Here is a 22,640-nt window from a genome sequence, read left to right on the forward strand (position 1 = left end):
AAGTTTAGTTGCACCTCCCAATCAGAATCATGAGTAAATTTGAGCAGAGGCTAATTTCTAATGTAAACTATTTTTAGGTGACTAACATTTAACAATTATTTGTGTTTGCAAGTTTAATTGCATTTATTTTACTTCAAAGAAATCAAAGCATATTATATTTTCACAATAAGTTTAGTTGCATCTCCAAATCAGAGTCGGCAAGTAGATGCTATTTTTTAATGTAAACCTTTTTGAACATTTCTCAGTTATTTGTGTTTACAAGTGATCATGCAAGTTTAATTTCATGTATTCGGGCATATTCAGACCCAAGGTAAAAAAAATAACAAGGTGCTGTTTTCACCAGGCAATAGTAGGCGAGGTACTATTTCCCTCTATAGTATAACCCTCTCTTACAACTAGCATAGGTTGATGGGGACCAATTCCAACCCGGAATCCCCAAATGAGTGGGTATGGTTTTATGCTGTTTTTAGCAATACCACGGCAAGGGACACCTGACATAGACTTCACACATTGTACCCATGACAAGAATCGAACCTTGGTCTTCAGCACTTCAACCACTAGGCTACCCCACCGCCAAAATTCCCAACATAATAAACTTGTCATCACGGTATTCTTCAACAAGTTCAAGTGAAAATATCCATACCTTTCAAATGTCTTATCTTCCACTTCATGTTCCATCTTCCATGTTCACTGTTGCAAAACTCCTGTCATTTAATTTGTTCTTGATTATTCACACCTGCAAAAGTAAGTTTAGTCGGTACGGTATGAACTAAAAAAATGAGTCACTATAGAGTATCTAGATAAAGGAATATAAATAAGCAAACATATTTCTACATCATATGCATTAGCAAGGATTAACATAAGTTAGGTAGATTGCTTATCCTACAAAAATTAAATCACACATTTACTAACATATGTCAAACAGAATAAGTGGCTTACAGAAGATAAAGAACTTTAATACGTGATCAATATTATTAACATATTCCTTACCTGAATCAGAGACCATATAAAAGTCTATGTATTATGGTCTCTGTCTGAATATGTCACATCTTCAGCTCCCTGCAATCGAGGTTGTGAAACATTTCTGCTGTAGGAATATTACATCCGCTGGGATATCCCTTGTCACACTGCCTGGCATGGTAGGCAAACGCATATTCCATACACCACATAGGTATACTTCCTAATACACACTGTCGAAATCCCCGCGGCTCCCAATATGGCCTGTATGAACTGTAATCGGCCAACCTCGTCTCTTTCCGTAACTGCTGCAGAAATGACCGCTCGTCATTCGTGACCAACTCGTGTTATTCCGGGACAAGCAAGTCTACCCATAATTCCCTGTATGGCCGAGGGCGCCATTTTGGAACACAAATGTAAACAAACACTCAAACCTCGTGTAATCGATGTACACCGTGATGCTTGATTGCGATATGCTTACCTCGTGTATCGATACATTGTTCTCAATCACCTCTAACTCGGAAATCCCGGTCGAAATCCACCTGAGCCATCCACAACGAGGACGTCAAGTATTTCGATAACTCGATTGACAGCCGAAGGAAGGAAGAGCAGCTTGCAGATGCCAGGTACGTAGCAGGGCTTCGAGACATAATGTTCCATGATTTCTATACAGAGATCTTATGAAATGGATTGATTTAGATATTTTCCTGATCTCCATGTTACTACTGTAAACGTCAAGGGCCTTTTAGTTTTGTTGTTTTCGGAAACCCTTTGTTATTATTATGATCAAGTGTTTGTTGTGACGTGGTATTTCTATTTGGGATTGCATAAGAGCTACAGGTGCAGGACTTTTAAGGGTCGTGTCCTTATTCTCAACATAACGCTGGGATTTGATGATGAGGGTTAGTTACCAAGGGTATAAATCTGGCAAAGTGCATGTCAAACAAAACGTGGCATTCAATTCCAATCATGTGTTGCCACCTGAACCACCTGAAAGTGAGATATGGATTACAATGAATAATGACAGCTTATCAATCTTTAACAAATTCACACTGAAACATTGAAAGGATAAAGACAAGTTAGTTGTTTTCTGTTTCAGCATGTTCAGGGTTTCTGGGCAGGTTCACAGACATCCTCAGGGAGGATACCAAGTATTGAGTGAGTATTTTTGTTTGTGATAAATACAAACTACATGTATTCATCATGGTATATTTCAATGTAATGTGAAACATCACGCTCACAATAGTCCAGCTCTGTGATGGCAGCCTGTAAATAATTGAACATGGACCAGGCAATCTAGTGATTGTTATTTTCAGCCAAGATCCATGCCCTCAGAGTATGATGACAACCTAGTCTGACCACTCAATTCATTAGTTGATTAGTGTTTGCAGCGGTAGAAACTAACACTTTCAGTCCACTAGTCCTAAAATGATAGCATATAGCAAAACCTTTAAAATGTCAAAATGACTAGTGCCAATTTCTAACCCTGGTGTTTGGATGTTGTGTTTGTGTGTGTATGTATGAGTGTATTTAGGTTGGTTTGTTGTTTAACGCCGCACTCAGCTATATGACGGCGGTCTGTAAATAATCGAGTCTGGACCAGAAAACCCAGTGATTCATATCATGAGCATCGAGCCACGGAATTTAGATCAATGACATGCATCAACCAAGTCAGACAGTCTGACCACCCAATCCCGTTAGTCGCCTTTTACGACAAGCATAATGGCCTTTTACGGCAAGCATGGGTTGCTGAAGACCTAGTCTACCCCGGAATCTTCACGGGTCGAGTGTATTTAACTTAAATCATGAATCTTATACTTGTTTCTCTGTGCTTTTACAATGTAACCCAAATTTTCTCTGGAATAATAAAGTATTCTCTTATTTATATCATTTCTGAACAAAGTGTCATATCAAGGTTAGATCTCTGTCAAAACAGTGCCATGGAAAAGCCAAACAAATAGCCTAGAAATAAAAGTAAATACGGCATTGCATTAATCTGCATTTCAAGAAAATGTGGCCATAATTCATGGAATGATATTCACCTTGGTGAGGATCTCTCTGCATTGTCGAACAAGTCATTTCCTATGTAATGTATGTGTTGAATGACCCTGACTTTGTTGTCAAAATATTGTTTTAACATTTGTTAAATATGGGGATAAATGTCATCTCTGAATGTTTGACATGAATTATTATGATTAGGGTAGTTCTAAGTCGGAATCACAACCGGGGTCTTTTCATTTGAATCAAATGTACAACATGTACAGTTTGGACATTTCTGTGATGTGAATGCTACTTATGTTTGTAGAATGTCCGGATGAATAAAAGAGACAGTCATCCGTGCAGCATCAATGCAAAGAAAGACCATAGAAGAGCAACAGTGAGTGGTAAATATTTTGAAATTATTCTGTTTGGTTCATATGGTTATTTTGCAAATATGTCTTCAGTTTGTTCCTTATCGCTGTAGGCACGGATGTCCTATTATCTAAGGCACTACAATTTTCTGTGCAGAGTTGCATCTCTTGGGCTTAGCAGAAACCTATAGTCATGGGTTCAAATCCTGGTTCTCCCCGGGTTAAAGCGTTTGCTCATCACGCCGAAGACCCGGGTTCGATTCCCGACATGGGTACAATGTGTGAAGCCCATTTCTGGTGTCCCCCGCCGTGATATTGCTGGAATATTGCTAAAAGCGGCGTAAAACCATACTCAGTCAGTCAGTGGTTCTCCCCGATTATGTTGCTAGGTTTGTCAGCATTATACACATACTCGTGGGATTCATCAAAGACCTGCATCACTTAAGACTTTCTTCCCACATCAAACTAACATGCGGTGATATATCTGGAATACTGTTCAAAGCAGTGTTAAAGCCAAATCATTTATTTAACACTGCATCCAGCAAAAGTTTGGCTATATGACAAGGATTGTGAATATATATTTTTCCATGTTGATGAGTTGAAACAATCACTAAATGACATCTCTTAAAAAGATTCCCAGCATTCCAAGCCTAATTAATAGATAAGGTTGTGATTGAGTAGGCTCATTGATCACATGTAATCATACCACAGTGATGTGGGATATTGTCCATAATAGTTATCATCGGTTTGTCTGGACCGAGTTCATTACATTAGTCACTGGTTTGTCTGGTTGAGATTTGAGATGTGATTATCTTAAATGTTTAGCATATAACAAGACTCACATATGACAACTTAAGTGATTTTGCTGCCTTCTATCTGTAAGTACATGTGGCAACAATTCTTTTTGATTGCTAAAATCTTTTTACATAATGCTGCAGAAACTGAAGTCCTGCTTGAGATCCCTGGATGAGTACTCCAGGTTGACAGTCTGGAAGGACCAGACAAGGGAGTCCTAAACAGAGGCTGCACCCCTTCAGATATCAGAGGTGATTTGCAGACAGCGATGATGAGGGTCCTGTTATTTCAATGGAGGCCGACCGAGAAATTGTATGCCAAATGGTACTGGGACACTCAAAGGCTGGTCTGGCTAATGTGAGAAGACCAACCAATGCCAAGCTGGAGTGGAATTCTTCCAGGACATTCAGGAAATTCTTGTAAACACTTGAAAGGAATGATAAATGGGACTTATTGTCTTTAAATGTGGACCCAAACACCAAATGGAAAGTTCACAATTCTACTAACACAATGCAGCAGAGATAGAGTCTAACTGGTATCCCCTCATCCTGGTTCCTGTTCATCCATGGCAATATAGAAAGAAAAGGAGGATTGAGGGAAAGTTAGTTATCTGAACTGGTGAACATAATCCGTAGGTACTGTCAAGCGAACAGTTATCACACTCTGTTATGAGTATTGAAGAATAGGATGAAATTGCATTCTGCATCAGGAACCATCATGTGGACACTGTTCAATGTGCGATATACTATAGGCATATTAATAAAAGAAATTGATAATTTGATTGTTGCTTATGTTTCATTTGCCAGCTGTGTAAATGGGAATGTTTCATGATTTTGCCTCAGTTTAATAGCCACACTTATCTTATGAAACCATGCATTGCTTGGGCATCTCAAGATAAATAACACATGTTTCCTTTGCTCTGAAAACGTCTGATGACACATTGATCTGTTATGTCAAAGGTTAAAGTCACAACCAGACAAAAAGTTTGTTTGTGATCTAACTCTTCCTTTGGGCAGGGGTCGAAGTTGGAAAAAGGTCGTGTGTGATCTATATATACTACATTTTCCCTTAAATTGCCTTTTCTACAGAAGTCTTAGTAACTCTTATACATATACTGGTTACATTACTTCCATATTTTGGTCAATGATATGTTGAATTCTACCAAAGGACTGCATATTTGGTTTATGTGCTGGATAGCTCTTTGAAATGTTTTTGAAATATTTATCACTGATATTGAAGGTCAAATTCACACTCAAAAGTGATAATTCATGAGGGGTTGAAGTGTAAGATCAAGGCAACAGTGAAGGGGTCATTCATAAAGTATTTCTGCAATTATAACTAAAATGCCTATTTCTGGAGATATTTGTGAAGTATTAAGCACATCGTTGTTATATTATTTGAATACACATATATGTGCAGTGGTTACAACTCCAGTGTCAAATTAACTGTCAATCCCTTTTAATAAAATAATTCACAGTAACTGAGGAAGAGCTTACTGTAGTACCATACAACTAGGGTGAGGCAAATGTCAATGAAGTTAGTATTTTGAATATAACAAGTACATGTACCGTTACAAATAGTCTTATTATCATCTCACTAGGACCAAAGGCCCAAGTGAGCACATTGTCAATGACTTTTTCTTTTTCTCAGTACAAACTGGAAGTCTGGACATGAAATTTAAGGATATCATTATACAAGAACTGATGTTTGTTCATTAAATACCATTAACATCCGAAAAGGACAAAATATGAAATTGAACAATTTTCTTCTCCAAAAATGTTTTAGGAGGATATTTACCATTAAAATAACACAGAATATTACAACAGGTATCTGTAATGCACAGGCTAACATTATTTACCAGAAGCAAGTCATGAAGAAAATTTGCATCCAGATACCTTCCGGAAACCTTCCGGAAACCTTCCGGAAACCTTCCAGATGCCTTCAACAACCTTCAAATTGCTTGGTATTTTCAAGTTAATTTTTTTATGTGTTTCACACTTAAGTGAACAAAATGCACCCCCCAAATTTTGACATTTTTTTTGGAAGGTTTCCGGAAGGTTTCCGGAAGGTATCCGGGCCGGATCCAAAATGGGAAGGTATCCGGAAGGTTTCCGGAAGGCTTCCGGAAGACGGAAACCTACACTTTTTTTGCTGTGGTTGTGCTTTTCGTTCAGCACATCAACAAACAATGTAGTCGGGCAAATGGTCCTGCGGTGATTATTACTCTGTGCATGCACTAGGTATTCCAATTCCTTATTTCAGATATACATGGTACAGGAATGGTAAAGAAATTTCGTCAAATCAGTACCAGAAAGTAGATGCTGACACTGGTGCACTGGAAATACCCGACTTTTCAGGCAGGGAGGCGGGGGACTACCGATGTGGGGCGACAAACAACATCAGCCAAGGGGTATCACCATTAGCCATGTCACCCGCTATCAGCCTGAAAGAAATCAGTGAGTTGAGCACAACTGTGCACAGGGGTCCTGTCGGGAAGATATATATGTTTTAATTTGGCCTGTTGTGCAGCATCACTTCATTATTAAACTATTCATTGCCAGGCTGCCCTACGCTGGATAGGTCAGATCATGCGTGTATTCTGCTTATGCATTGTACACCATACATAAGTAGCTGCCTGTCACTATTAAGATATTATATATTAGCATTTGACCGGAATCATCACACAGCCAAAATAACTCAGAGGGTCTATCCTTTTCAAGGTATTTGGTTTGCTGGTTAGGATACGGGTAGAAGTGAATCAACAAAAAACAGGACTAGTTTGAGGAAAGCAGCATTGTGGTAAACTAATATTAAACAAAAGGCATAGTGTATTTATAAGGAGATGTTTTTGCACACACCAAAAACAACAAAAATTTAATTTCTATACACCTGAGGAGAACTACGGGTGTGAAATTGAAGAACAATAAGCAGTGGAAGAGGATTTTTTGTTAGAACATACGAAAGTACCGGTCCCTATTTATAAAATCAAACACATTTGTTGTCTGCATATTTAAGGACATGCTACTGGTTGGACTAAAAGCGGCCAAATTGAACACATCATTGCGTCAGAGGGGGAATACGCCAAACTGGAATGTAATAATGTGACCCACGGTGACCCCAAACTTCCATTCAGCTGGTTTCTGAAATCATCAAAAGATGCTGATCAGTTGCGAGAAAGTAACAGAACCTACATTGACGAGAGAGGTATATATGTCTCGTTCTGTTTCTTCTAATATCGGGTTACTTGAATTTAACCTCATTAAATCCAGAAAGTAACAGAACCTACATTGACGAGAGAGGTATATATGTCTCGTTCTGTTTCTTCTAAGATTAGGTTACGTGAATTTAACCTCATTAAATCCAGAAATCAATAAGGGTGCCGTATGATCATCTAAAAGGCAAAGTTTTCTATCGGCATAAAATATTGCGGAAGTACATTCCACATTTCAGATGTATTCATTGTTACAGAGCGGTCCTATCATGACCTTGGAAAATACTCTTTTGTAAGAGGTTGCAAATTATCAGAACGTTCGTACTGACTCAACGTCAGCTTTATTTTTGCCAACGTTTCACAAGTGAAAGCAAGGCACTGTATGATGATGTGTTCATTGAAGGTACTCTACATTTCATCTACGTGGAGCCAAGTGACAAGACGAGTGGCGATGACGTGTATCACTGTGCCATCTATAACAAAGTTCAGGACTACATTAAGCTTGGCAATGCCAAGAGACTAACAGTTAAAGAAGTCACTGGTAACGCTATGTTGCATATCTTTTCAAAAGTCGTAGTGATTCAGGGGTAAGAATTTCCTTAGTAACCTATGTTTGTCGGAAGATATATTAATCAGGGGGTCAGGCTCGGTGACTTGGTTGAATGTGTGTCATCGTTCCCCAATGACTTTGATCATGCTATCAACCACTGGTTTGTGTGAACAAGACACGGTCATTTAAAGGTCGTCGTATTATAGCTGGAGTATTACTACAAAGAACAACAAACAAAACATCCTTTACCACCACTCACATATGTTCTAGCATTGGAGTTACATAGACATGTAATACATGAATATCATCTTGATTAATTAGAAAAAAATGTCACTGTGGGTTACTTAATTAAGTTATTTTCACGTTTAGTTAGTGGTAATTCATTAACAGATATGAACCAACTTCACATATTATCACCCATGACTTCTGTTCCTCCATCTTGCAGGTGTTTTCAAAGTAATGGTATTTTCTTGTCACCTCTCTTTGTCAGTTAAACCAGAAAGGAAGCCTAGGAACCAGTTTAAAACCAACCCTGCGGAATTCCAAATTGGTCAAACGGCAGAGCTGGAGTGTGTTTTCAGCGGATAGTGAGTAGCAGTATTTGTCCTGACTTGAAATGCGTGAATGTTTGACGTAATCAGAATAAATGCGACGCGAGGCTTCTTGGTACTGTGGATAGAGTATGTTACTTTTCAAGTTTACTTTTTAATGACTGAAAATTACCAAGTGAAGTGTGTTACTATGCATTCATTATTTCTTAGCTCGTGTGTTACCTTTTATTTGCAAGGTATTCTTGGAAATATATCATTAAGGTGCTCTCATGTCTCTAAAGGCTTCATCTGCTTTGACATAAAACCGATTTTATGTTTAGATTGCAAAGACGGTTTGTCAATGTAAAACCTTATGCCCCATTAGTTACACAAGTGATTCATTGAGACCCGTCGACATTTTGCCGATGCGACATTACGCTTCTGCTCACTTGTTTGGAGAATCGCTGACATATATATAGCGAAAGAGACCTGTTATATGCATATTGACTAGACGATGCAGCTTTACCTAACCGTGTCAAGGAAAACATGTTTAGGATTTTGCATACATGTATAAAGAAAACAAAAAAGGTTTGAGTGAGCCATGTTAATACAATTATCTGTTCCTCGTCTTTCCTTTCTGTCTTTTAATGTGCTTATTATATATAATAACACGTGTACATCTATTGGAGAGGGCGATCTAAGTTGTCATAACTTGTGTCCCATTATTTTCGTGTGAATGAAATAGGTATTAACTATCAACTTTTTACATGTACCTTCAAAACAATTGCTACCTTCTGAAAAGGAGTGCATCTCCATAATTGTTAATGTATGTGCACAGATGATATGATATTCAACTGTACTTTGGGCCACAAGGACTTTGATTCTGAAATAAACTTATCCAATAATATTATTGAACTTCTATTCTGCATGTCTGTTCTTAGACTGCTCTCAGGACCGCCTCCGAGGTCAAGTGGTAGAGCGTCCGACCGGAGAGCGGAAGATCCGGGGCTCGATCCCCGGGCGCGTCATACCAAAAGACGTTAAAAGATAGTACTTATTGTTACCCTGTCTGCCCCTCGGCGTTAAGGGGCTAAAACAAGAACTAGTCGGCTCGGAGTCAGTATACTGTGTCACACACACGTGCATGCACGTCGCTATATAAGTGCAACAATCTTGGACGCGACGTTAAACCCCATTTCACCTCACCTTAACTGATCCCTAAAGGAGATAATAATGCTATCCCTAGCTTAAATCTGGTTTTACCATGGTCCTTTTACATAACAGGCTATTGTTCTTTATACAATGTATTGGTGTTGGAAAACCCCAGTGTCGACTCTCCTACCGAGCTTTGGTATAGGTAAGGATAAGATATATGGATGAACAAATTCTTTACTACAATTAGGAGCGACGTTTCGGTGTAGGTTCTAACACTGTTATCAAGCAAGAAATATACAGACTATACTTGACAAGCAAACTAGTGACACGTGGTCCTGTGCACATCAGGTGAAAGTAAGCAACGTGAGTTGCGGAGAGTCCTGAGATGGGTTACCGCGTTTCGGCAGCTTGGCTCCTGAGGGTTTCCAGGGCTTCGGTCATGCCCTGAATCGAAGCACATATAACACATGTGGCGTCTCCTTGGACAAATGGCTTTGTTCAAAATGTGCCTCAGTTCACCCAGCAGTGAATGGGTATCCGGTAGGATGAGATGTTTTTAACCTTCTAGCGCCCAACAGGCAGTTTGGGTTGTATACTACTTAGGGAGCTGAGAATGATTCTTGAGTGCATACTGATCCGGGGTAATAGTATCGCTTTGAGCATGCCCCTGAGTGGTATGTAAATATGCGCAATCTAAATGGCCTATTACAAGCATATATACAAGGCAGAGTTTATACAGTTGAGTAGATTGGGGGTAATTACAATAGACTGGAGAGGCCTGTTATGTACACAATGCGGGTGATACAAGGTAAAAACCCTAACAGTCAGTTGTAGAAACAAGCGGATTATACCTGATTGGAGTCTTTGATGAGTTGATTATCATTTTAAGCAGCGGATGTGTTATAGCCTTGATCACGGTTGATTGATGCCTCTCAAAGAAGTTAGAGTTTAGGCATATGTAATAAGAGTGAGTGAGTTAGTGAGTACGGTTTTACGCCGCTTCTAGCAATATTCCAGCAATATCACGGCGGGGGACACCAGAAATGGGCTTCACACATTGTACCCATGTCGGGAATCGAACCCCGGTCTTTGGCGTGAGGAGCGAACGCTTTAACCACTAGGCTACGCGACCGCCCATATGTAATAAGAACAGCATAACATGCAATCATGACGAGAGTAATAATTCTCATTCCTGGAGATTGCTATAATAGCATTTTCTCAAGCCGGTAGTGAACCAGTCCATTCGGTTGATAATTGAGTGTTTTCCTGTGTTCGTTGTTAACTCTGTTGAGATGTTGAATATATATACAATATAAGACACTATATATTGACAAATAAACCAAACAGAGGAATGGGCGTGTTTCTCGTATAGCTTTTCGTTACAGACAGATTTCGGTATGTTTTCATGTGATTATTTTCTCTCACTTGATGCATGTGATGGTTTACACGTGGTACCATTACACGTGGTAACCACTGGTTAATTAATACATGACTTGTTCATTTATCTTTGAAGTCCCCTACCATCGATCCAATGGTTTAACATAAGGAATGAGCCCATCAATCCAGGAGGGAGATACCAAATGGATAAACACAACATTAAACTGAAGATCGCTAAACTAACAGAGAAAGATGAAGGCCTGTACAGATGCAAGGGGGGGAGTACTCTTGGGGAAGCTGAGACGACCATCTTCCTTGACGTAAAATGTATTCCTTGTTTTGTTCTTGTTTTTTTTCAGTATGACAATCATTATAAAGTTACATATTGCCAATCTATTCTCATTTCTTTCAGTTCTGTCACCTCATTAGCGACATAACAATCATAACATATGCTCATTTTAAGAGTGGCGTAAAAAATGTGACATCAAGATAGTGAAAAGTACCTTTTGATAAGTGATGGAACGACTGGATGGTTTAATATTGCTGTAGGTGTTTTAGTTTCTTTGAGCTTGCTTGAGTTGAAACATGTTGCAGCTGGTCCTGTATGGGAAAAAGCCATCACTAACCTGACCGTACCGGAGGGTAGAGACGCCTCCTTCACCTGCAAGGCCCGACCAGCTATCGACGAGAAAGCATTGGAACCACCGGTGTGGTACAAGAATTGGGAGAGAATACAAAAAACAACAGGTAAATATCCTATGAAATAACTGTCAATGAACATAAGGTACTATCCACCATGGCAGTCATTGACAAGGTATAATAATATGTTCATAGTCTGAAGTAGAGAGGATAACGTGTCATGAAAAATATACACATGCACAAAAGTTAAGCGCCACCCACCATATTTGTGAGCCGTTACTTTTGGCCCTTAATAGTGACTATTATAACGAGATGTACGATTGTTATAAGCCGTATATGTAAACCTCATGTGATGCAAAAGTTGTCCCAAAGCAAGTTTATCTTGTGTTCCAAAAGAATATGAGCAGAATCGAATTTTACCGAAGACCAGAAATTGAAGGATTAGAAAACATTGGAAAACTTGTTTTTGTCATGTAACTGTCATGATATCAGCAGACCATATCAAGTGTCGCATAGACACCCTAGGGAGTGCAGAGTCTATTGCAAGACAGAAACGTCAGTAACGTGTGTATGATCCATGGACATTGACCACAGCTTCAACCCTACGCCTCATACTCATTACAAGTCGTTGAATGGTTCTCTGAGGCAAACGGATCCATTCTTCATGAAGTGCGGCTTAAAGTCCAGCGAGATTTTAAACTGGGGGATCACGATGTCTGATTTTCCGGTCAAGAATTTCCCAGAGATGCTCAATCAGATTAAGATCCGGACTACAGGCCGGCCAAGGAAGAGTGGCAATATCTCTTACGCAAATGAGCCAAAACTGCCCGAGATCTGTGTGGTCTAGCATTGTCGTCCATGTAAACATGTCTTGTCTGAAGAGGATGGTTGTCAAAATGAGGCACTACCACTGGACGAAGAACGGCATCTTGGTATTGTTGGTTTCCACGAACTGTCACCAGCGGAAGTTTGCAGCCGAAGGAAAAAACCCCATATCATGACAGACCCCCCCCCCCCCCCCCCCGCCACATGCTAAGGTCTTCTGGATGTTCCTTGGTGCAAAACGAATGTTACGTTGCCTCCAAACACGTATTCGACCATCAACAGTTCGTAGCAGCATTCGACTATGCGTTTGACGATCACGTGTCGACGCCTTCCTCTGTTGGGAGTTATGAACCAACGGACCCTGAATCGGTCTTGCATTGGATAGCTGATAAACTGCAGTTACAGCGGACAACTTCGGCTGCGGATAGGTTCTCTGGATTCGCAGTTCCATCGGCTAGTTCGTCCAAGATTATGCTCACTCCAAGACCGGTCTTACTGGACATTAACTCTAACCTAGACATGGCTTTCGCGTCCTTTCGTCGACTTCTGGATCGTCTCCATATCCCCCGTTTCATCCTTGAAGATACAGGCACTCATGGCATGTCTACTACGGTCGTCTCCCCCGAGATTGACAGTGACGTTTCTACTCTGTCTCAGAAGCGCCCAACCTCGTCTTACGTGGTTGAAGATCGGGACCTAACGCACTTGGATACCACAGTCCGCCGTACCCTCCCACTCGCGTCTACTATTTTGTCAGCCATGGAGGCACTCTCCATCTCTCTCTCCACTCATTCCCAAGAAGATGCCTTTACTCGGGGATTGATCAACCTTACGCAGATTTTGGAACTCCTCACTCACCGCGCCGACTCCATGACGCCGTCGTGGTGTGCTACAACATTCTTCCTGGGATGACCAATTTAAGGCCAAACTGCATCAGCAACCCTGGTCTTCCCGCTCCTTGTTTGCTGACGCGATACAACAGGTCCCACAGGACGTGCAGAGAGATTCTAGCCTTCAGGTCATGGTGAACCTTCTACGTCTCCAGAAAAGACAATTGGAGGATCAACAGAAAAAGGATCGCCAATATCCCAAATTTGTTCCTGCCAAGCGCGATTTACGTGAGCTTATTTCTCACCGGCCTTATCCCTTTCGAGGGCGCGGCAGAGGTCGAAGAGGTCAAAACCCTCCTCGGCTCGATCGGTCGCCTTTACCTGACCCAAGAGCGCCGGCGAACCTTCAACAAGGGTATCGATTACCAATGATCGCACCATTACCTACAACACTCCATCCCCATCGGAGAACGTACTCGTCCAGGCAGCTACCAACAATGATCGAAACGATAGGTACGTTACTAGCAAAATACGCTATCGAATGTCGCGGCACACTTCCCGCGACCCACGGCTTTTACTCCCCCAGTTTTCTTGTCCCCTAAAAGAACAGTTTAAAACTTCATTTTCAACATGAAGACTTTCAACGCTACGTACCTTGAAACCCCACCACATTTTCGCATGACGTCGATCGCGCTCCTTCGTACGCTCATTCATCCCGGCGATTATATCATCAGTCTCGATCTCCAAGACGCTTATCTGCACGATCCCATCCATCAGGAGCACCGTCACTTCCTCCGGTTCGTTTTTCAAGACCACCATTACCAATGGAAGGCGCTCCCGTTTGGAATCCCTTCGGCCCCGTGGCTTTTCACCCGCCTGACCCGACCCATCACGAAGTTCACGCAGATGCCGTTTTCCGCCGTATACAACTCGCCTTCACAAATCATCTTCTCCGACAACTCGACTGGCTAATCAACGGACAAAAGTCGGAACTCATTCCCACTCAACGTCTCCAATTCATAGGAGCCCTGTTCGACACTCGGCAAGGTCGTATGTTCGTTCCCCACGACCGATGGGAGAAGATTCAACGTCTCGTACCGTTAGCACTCAAATAGCTGCTTCAACTGCACCAATAGCAACAACTCCTGGGCCTCTTAACATCGTCGCAGGCATTCAATGTACGGGGTCGACTTCATTGCGACCTCTCCAATGGTTTCTCGCGCCCTTTATGAGGATCACCGATTGTCATTTCTCTACTGCTCTATCTCCACCCTCATCTTCAATGGTGGCTGGTCGCGCCGAACGTTTGCGACGGGGTCTCCTTGACGCCATTCGCCCCGTCCCTCCATCTGTTCGTCGACGCTTCAACCGTCGGTTGGGGAGCACATTTTCAAGATCGGCAAGTAGCAGGGCGTTGGTCCGACGTAGAACGTTGCCTTCACATCAACAATCTCGAGTTCAAGGCAACAATTCTTGCGATTTCGCATTGGTCGGACCTCCTCCGGTCCTCCGCCCTCATGATCCAGTCCGACAACACGGCGGTTGTGTGGTCCATCAACAGGATGGGATCCACGAAGTCGATGTCCCTACTCCCACTTGCCCTCGAGTTCGTTCGTCTCATCGACTCCCTCAACATACATGTCCGCGCTCGGCACATTCCGGGGATATCCAACGTCATAGCAGACTCCCTGTCCCGACCAGACAGACCATCACCAACCGAGTGGTCTCTTCATCCACAATTGTTCCAATGGATTTGTCAACTATATCCGGCCCCGGATGTAGACCTCTTCGCCACCCGCTTCAACGCTCAACTATCCCGATTCGTATCCCCGATCCCCGACCCTCGGGCTTGGGAGCACGACGCGTTGGCGATCTCGTGGGAAGGTCTCAATGCCTACGCTTTTCCCCCGACACGGATCCTTCCCCGGGTCCTACAGAAGGTAGCAGCCACCGATCACCTGTCTCTGATTTTGGTCGCGCCCTACTGGCCAACGCGCAACTGGTTCCCGACGTTGCTAAGGCTCGCCGACGAACGATTTCATCCTCTTCCGCTCCGCGACGACCTCCTCATTCAACCGCACTCTCCGTGGCTCCATCAGTCTCTGACAACGCTCCATCTTTGCGTTCGGTGCATCTGCAGAAGTCCCTGGTAGCAAAAGGTTACTCATAGCGGGTAGCAAAAACCATCTCTGCAGCCCATCGTGTTTCCACCAGGCGCCTTTATGACCACAAGTGGAAGGATTTTGAGACTTATTGTCGCGCTCGTGACATTTCCACTCCTACCTCGGCTTCGCCTCAACAGATTGCCGAATACTTACATCACCTGCGTTCGACTCGGAAACTTTGGGGGTCCACGTTGGCAACCTACCTCTTGGCTATTAACTTCGTCATCGCCACCACTTCCGGTGCGAAGGTTTCCACGGTTACGGAACTACAATCGCTCATCTGTTCCTACAAATTAACCGACCAAACTGCTCGTTTTCGGCCTCCTTCGTGGGACCTAAACGTTATTCTTCAACACCTGGCTTCCGGTGATTACGAACCACTGACGGAGAAACATTTCGAGACAGTTACGCTGAAGACCGTTTTTTGTTGGCTTTGGCCACTGCCGCAACGGTTAGTAAAATTCATGCTTTGGATGTCACGAGAGTCCAGTTTAACAGATCCGGAAGTGGCAAAGCGTTCCTGGGGCTTCGTTGGGATTTCGTGGCAAAGAACCAACTGCCCGGACAACCGGACCGGCTATTTACGATTTCCCCGCTCTCGGCTATTTTGGGATCGAACGACCATGAAGACCTCTCTTTGTGCCCGGTTCAGGCGCTTCGAATATATCTCGACTTTTCATCCCATTGTCTACATCGGAAATTTCTCGGACGACGCTATCCTTCTGGCTCCGCTCCATCATTCTGCGAGCGTATACTTTCGCCGGGCTGCCTCCGACTACAACGTCAAATCCTCATGAGACCTGTGCGGTTGCTTCCACCATGGCCCTCCACAGTAACTGCACCCTCTCAACTATCATGGAAGGGTGCTTTTGGAAGTCTGATACTGTGTTTGCATCCCACTACCTTTGCGACATTTCAGTCACAGGCGTACAAGGGCTCCATAAGTTCGGTCCGTTGGTTGGTCCGTTAAATTTCAGAGTTAAGCATATTATCATTAACTGACGGTCTTTAAAAATACCTTGCAATATTCCTTAAATGGGAATATGGTTCACATATAAGTAAAACATGGTATTCATCTTCGGGACCTAACGCACTTGGATACCACAGTCCGCCGTACCCTCCCACTCGCGTCTACTATTTTGTCAGCCATGGAGGCACTCTCCATCTCTCTCTCCACTCATTCCCAAGAAGATGCCTTTACTCGGGGATTGATCAACCTTACGCAGATTTTGGAACTCCTCACTCACCGCGCCGACTCCATGACGCCGTCGTGGTGTGCTACAACATTCTTCCTGGGATGACCAATTTAAGGCCAAACTGCATCAGCAACCCTGGTCTTCCCGCTCCTTGTTTGCTGACGCGATACAACAGGTCCCACAGGACGTGCAGAGAGATTCTAGCCTTCAGGTCATGGTGAACCTTCTACGTCTCCAGAAAAGACAATTGGAGGATCAACAGAAAAAGGATCGCCAATATCCCAAATTTGTTCCTGCCAAGCGCGATTTACGTGAGCTTATTTCTCACCGGCCTTATCCCTTTCGAGGGCGCGGCAGAGGTCGAAGAGGTCAAAACCCTCCTCGGCTCGATCGGTCGCCTTTACCTGACCCAAGAGCGCCGGCGAACCTTCAACAAGGGTATCGATTACCAATGATCGCACCATTACCTACAACACTCCATCCCCATCGGAGAACGTACTCGTCCAGGCAGCTACCAACAATGATCGAAACGATAGGTACGTTACTAGCAAAATACGCTATCGAATGTCGCGGCACACTTCCCGCGACCCACGGCTTTTACTCCCCCAGTTTTCTTGTCCCCTAAAAGAACAGTTTACAGAAGGGTGCTTTTGGAAGTCTGATACTGTGTTTGCATCCCACTACCTTTGCGACATTTCAGTCACAGGCGTACAAGGGCTCCATAAGTTCGGTCCGTTGGTTGGTCCGTTAAATTTCAGAGTTAAGCATATTATCATTAACTGACGGTCTTTAAAAATACCTTGCAATATTCCTTAAATGGGAATATGGTTCACATATAAGTAAAACATGGTATTCATCTTCTACTTCTCCGGATGAACAGTTTGTACAAATAGACCTCGCAATATCACCGTCTTTGGACCTGCGACATACATTTACATTCAAATTGTGTAATGAAATTCTAAGTTTACAATAAGTTCTTATTAAACTTTTATCATTTAAACAAGTTAAATATCTTTCAGTTTGTAACAATGATTTTACCTTGCTGTAATTGCTAAGATAAAGTGATTCAGAAATACTTTGGTGCCACTGTTGACAAAATATATGTTTTAGTCTTTGCTTAAATGAATATAAAAATAATTGTGGATCTCCCACATCTTGGGAAATCCATACATATGAAAAGCCAATAACAAATAATAGATTTCTCACATCTGAAACCCAATTATTTTTACCATTATCATTAAGTACCTTTAACATTTTATAACACTGATATGGGTTTCTATCAGGAATCATTCTAAGTAATTTAATCCAATACTTAATTACCCTTATTGGCTGGCTACAAAAATATTACTACGGCCTGTTTCATCAAGGATTGCCTTGTTTGAGGCAAACTTACCAACACCGAGTAAACATTTGAAATATGAAGTGTGAACTTTTTCAATTGCAGCGTAGTACTTAGCACCGCATATTTCAGAACCATACAAGAGTATAGGCATAATTTTGCCTTCAAAAATGGTACATGCTGTGAAAAATGACAAACAACTATTTTTCCTGAATGAATTATAAAGAGGCATAATGGCTATCAACGCATGAACAGTTAATTGCTTACATGCCATAGACCACGACAATCTAGAGGAAAACATAAGACCTAAATATTTATAGTGAGTGACTACACTCAAGGCAGACGAACCAAGAAACCATTTTTCATGTTTTGCAACAATACCACCTTTTCTAAAAACTACAGCATTGGCTTTATTCAGATTTACTTTACAAGACTCCATTTTGAACAGTAACTCTGTAACCAATTTAGCTGTTTTTGCAAGCCATTTACAGAATAGGAAAAAATTACAACATAATGTCCATTATTTCTTGTGTTACAAATATCCCATGTTGGCAACTATTTTGCAGCTCTATAGCAAGTTCATTTATGAAAAATATAAACAACAACTGACTTAAAACACACCGGAGGATGTTGTAAAGCAGTCCGTACGTTCATTATTGACCTTTATACATGCGCTGACTGATGCATACATGTTTTTTAAAAAGTACAGACATTGTACCATGACATCCTAGTAATAAATAAATACATAATTTTTTTCCTATTAACATAGTCAAATGCTTTTTTAAAATCAATAAATACACAATAAAAGCGACCTCTGGTTGTGCATAAGTATTTAGAACAAAGAGCTTGTAAAACAAACAAATTATCAACAATAGAGTAGTTAGGTCGGAACCCTGCTTGAGACTCGGACAGTAAATCAGTAACTTCCATCCATATTCTCAATCGTTTTTCTATGATTGACGTGCAGATTTTCCCCATAACATTTAGCAGTGAAATGCCTCTACAATTACTTGGTTCACAAACTGACCAAGATTTATGTAATTAAATAATCATACTTATATTCCAAGATTCTGGAAACACATCTATGTCTAAAATCTTATTGAACAATAACTTCATTATGGTGCTAAGAGATCCGATGGTAGTTTAAAGAATTCAGGGGGTATCCCATCTTCACTTCCGGACTTGCCCGTACTGAGATTATTGCCCGAGACCTCTCTTTCAGTGATCTCACCTGACAGGAGTTCATCCGAAAAGGGTAAATCATTACAGTAATCACATGTATGAGAGAGCAGAAACTCCTCCACAACACGATCAAAAGTTTACACACAACGAGTTCCTTCAATCGACGAAAGTTCATAAATTTTAGATTATAAGACATGAAGGTGAAATGATTATTTATTATCTTATATGATTCTAAACAAACGATTATTTGAAAACGGCACACACTGATGTTTGAAATCATCTTGAAATTACTATGTCGCATCACATCGCACAAATTATATTTCAGACTGTTTTTTTTTATCTTATATTTGTCTGACATTAATGCAACACAAACATTTTATCAGAATGTTCAAAACGTAACGAGAATTTCTTCCGCATGTACGACTGACATCCCTTTATACAGTCAGTATGTATTACTTATATGATACGTGCAGTGCCATAATGCTTTGACGTCACACATATGGTATGTTTTGGCCTAACATGCAATCAAATGCATCATAGCCAATAAGTTTATTAGTAGTATTCCATATATATTAGCTATATTTCACAAAATCCGTATCTCCTTTTTTGTTTAACGCCGCATTCAGCAATATTCCAGCCTTCAGCGGTTTGTAATTAATTGAAGACTACCTAGGGATTGACATCATGAGCATCTATCTACACAATTGGGATGCGATGACATGCAACCACCAAATCAGAGAGCCTGCATCTTACGACAAGCATGGGTTGCTGAAGAACAATTCTAAATCGGATCTTTGTAGAGTTTATTATCAGTCTTACGGTTCGTATTGTGTAAGCATAATAGCTGTAGAGGATGAGTTTCGGTGTTTTTTTATTCACACTGACAATGCACAAGAACCTGAGAAGGTACCCTACGACCACCTCATAAACCTTCATGCTGATATCACTACAATGCCTCAGACAACTGACTGTTTGTCCCTGTCGTTCCGCAGGTAATATTATCTTCGGGGACGAAGTTCGTGTCCTGACAGTGACTCAGCCGACAAAACCTGATGACATCATGTGTTTCCAGTGCCAGATCACCAACGACATCGGCTCCGTGTTTTCCAACGGTTGTCTCAACGTCATCAGTAAGTAGCTTCGTTAACTATTTCATAGTATCAGGACGTAATAGTAGAAATAAGTTATAAGAATACAATGATTTGTCTCCATAGACGTGTCGATTCCATTTTGTGTGAATTCTGTTTCTAATCATGTGACAGAGTACCATGTATTTAGAATCCTACACGTTTTGATTGGTAGATACACTTTCCATAGCCTTGTATGCTGTGTGTCAGGGAACAACGATTTTATTTGGTTCTGTTTTTAATATCACATTTCTATTTTTAACTTTTTAGGGTTATTTCATGATCAGGAGACTACAGTGTGCAACTTTACTACCCTCGCCCATAGATGTTTTCAGTCCATACTTTCCTGTAGACGGTTCATTCTTACGCTCTTTGTGCAATGCTGGACACACACTGCTGAGATACAAGTACAAAATCTGCTTGTAATAATTGCTTATAGTCTTATATCGTCAGCAGTTTATATTTGACCCCTGCATTGTGTCCCATGCATCTAGCCCGTATATTGAGTGATTAGCTCACAGACCTAATGCCCTACATTAATACAAACTGAGCCTATTCTGTATTCAGACGTTCAATGCCAGGGACGTATGTCTATTTATTACCTACGAGGGCAAACATAGCGGGGTTCATAAAAATCATATGTGCCCAAGGGTTATATCACGTCACGAGACAACGATGTATTTTTTCCGTCATCCGAACGCCATTGTTGACGTCATTCGAATCTTATTGTGACGTAAGGTCGGAATGATCTCACACTAGAAACGATGTCATAGCTGAAGATTGTTGACGTCATTCGACAAATTGTGGTTCTCCTGCTGTTGCGACTAGCTGTCCTTATTCACCTTTTTCACACTTTCGCCATCTTGGATCGAAAACGAGGTTAGGAGAGCATAGCTCCATGCAGTGTGGTCGCATCAGCTGATAGGGAACAGAGAGCATTTTGTGCATTTAACTGAAGATATTGCACATTTAATCCTGAGGACCAACTAAAATATGCCTGTTATACACTGGAATTCGCATTTTGCTGTGAATCGAAAGGTGCATTTCGAGATACATATTTCCGAAATAGATTGTTTTATCACAACCTCGTCGGCATATGAGTACAATGTAATAGTATATTCAATGACAGAAGTTTTTTATGAAGTGTGTCTGGTCTAAATGAAGTTCATGCAGATAAATGTATGATTTGATGATACTGATGGCCAAACAAAAATATCAAAGTATTCTTTTCATAAATTTTCAAAAATATATATACAAATATGTTTTTACAGTCCATTTACACTCTATCATGAAAGCTGGATATATGTAAATATTAAATTGTTTATGAATTGTCAAAAACTAATAATATATACCATATCATACATGTAGATTATCAAGTTTAATGTTGAGAAAATCTCAGTTTCGGAGGAAGTATTGAAATTATGTCATTGTAATATGATTTCAAATATTAAATCATTGAGATATCTTACGAAAAGTGCAGCATGCTTAAAATATATCCATCATGTTCATGTTGTTGATTTTGGGTGTGTTTTTTCCAAACATTTACAAAATTCTTACAACATTATCTGCCAGTAAACATGTACATGGTGTTTTATGTTACCTATGAACATACCAACCTCAAATTTTACCCAAAAACTAGAATATAATTTCATCTGTTCAGTCAGTAATAAAATGTCAAAGTGGTTGGGGGAAAAAACTATTTGACATATCATCCCCAAACATTGTTATTTTTTCTATGTTTCCAAAACCCGACAATACATTTAAGGAATCACTATTATCTAAAATCACTTCCTCGTCCTTTTTAAGTGAACGTAACATGAAGCACATTTGTTGAGTGAGTCAATATGGCTTTCACTTCCTCGTCCTATTTAAGTGAATTTGACAGGAAGCACATTGTAACCAGTATGTTACGATCAGCCGAAAGCTCCCCCAGACCTCCATCACCGGAAATGGTTTTAATTTCAGCATACATCTTCTTCGTGAAGAAACATAGTGGACTCTGTAGACTGTGTAGATATTCATTGTGTATAAATAATTCAATAATATTGTAATAATATTTCTACTTATACGGTCAGTCTGCCTCATTGGCACTATGGTTTTCTGAGTAAGGGCATGAAGATCACAAAGAAAATATAATATGAATAAGACTTGTATTTATTTGGTCAAATGAAAAGTTTATCTCATCTTGTGGTTTACTAAAGTTAATATTTTGATTTGTGGCTGTGCCACTCATGAAAATATTCATGCTATCATCGTTATTTGACAAGGAAAACAAATTTCCTAAGTATTTATACTTTTTTCTATTTCTCGTCTTGACTGAATAATCAAAATTATCAAAATTATCACACCACTTGACTAGATTAAAATAAACTCAAGCTCTAAAGATTGTGAACAATAGCAAAATATTATTC

At 40.8% G+C, this 22,640-nt stretch overlaps 1 protein-coding gene and 1 long non-coding RNA gene across 3 annotated transcripts in view; both read left to right on the forward strand.

Annotated features, from left to right (window-relative positions):
* Nucleotides 1–22,640, forward strand: part of LOC139463293 (neural cell adhesion molecule L1-like protein) — a 47,943-nt gene that overhangs the window by 19,869 nt on the left and 5,434 nt on the right. Inside the window, exons 4-10 of the mRNA XM_071244588.1 lie at nucleotides 6,366–6,559; nucleotides 7,119–7,307; nucleotides 7,718–7,855; nucleotides 8,355–8,451; nucleotides 11,063–11,253; nucleotides 11,521–11,673; nucleotides 20,095–20,232. Coding sequence (XP_071100689.1) covers nucleotides 6,366–6,559; nucleotides 7,119–7,307; nucleotides 7,718–7,855; nucleotides 8,355–8,451; nucleotides 11,063–11,253; nucleotides 11,521–11,673; nucleotides 20,095–20,232 — 1,100 coding nt within the window. The remainder of the gene's footprint in view (nucleotides 1–6,365; nucleotides 6,560–7,118; nucleotides 7,308–7,717; nucleotides 7,856–8,354; nucleotides 8,452–11,062; nucleotides 11,254–11,520; nucleotides 11,674–20,094; nucleotides 20,233–22,640) is intronic.
* LOC139467678 (uncharacterized) lies at nucleotides 1,455–4,428 on the forward strand. 2 transcript variants are annotated; one of them, XR_011653651.1, is made up of 4 exons: nucleotides 1,455–1,583; nucleotides 2,057–2,115; nucleotides 3,263–3,341; nucleotides 4,247–4,428. It is a non-coding gene; the product is annotated as an uncharacterized lncRNA (long non-coding RNA). The 2 variants fall into 2 exon arrangements; XR_011653652.1 differs by having other exon boundaries at nucleotides 3,263–3,334.

Source organism: Haliotis cracherodii, unplaced genomic scaffold (genome assembly GCF_022045235.1).
Source record: "Haliotis cracherodii isolate W230 unplaced genomic scaffold, xgHalCrac1.p SCAF_1, whole genome shotgun sequence".
Lineage (NCBI taxonomy): Eukaryota > Metazoa > Mollusca > Gastropoda > Lepetellida > Haliotidae > Haliotis > Haliotis cracherodii.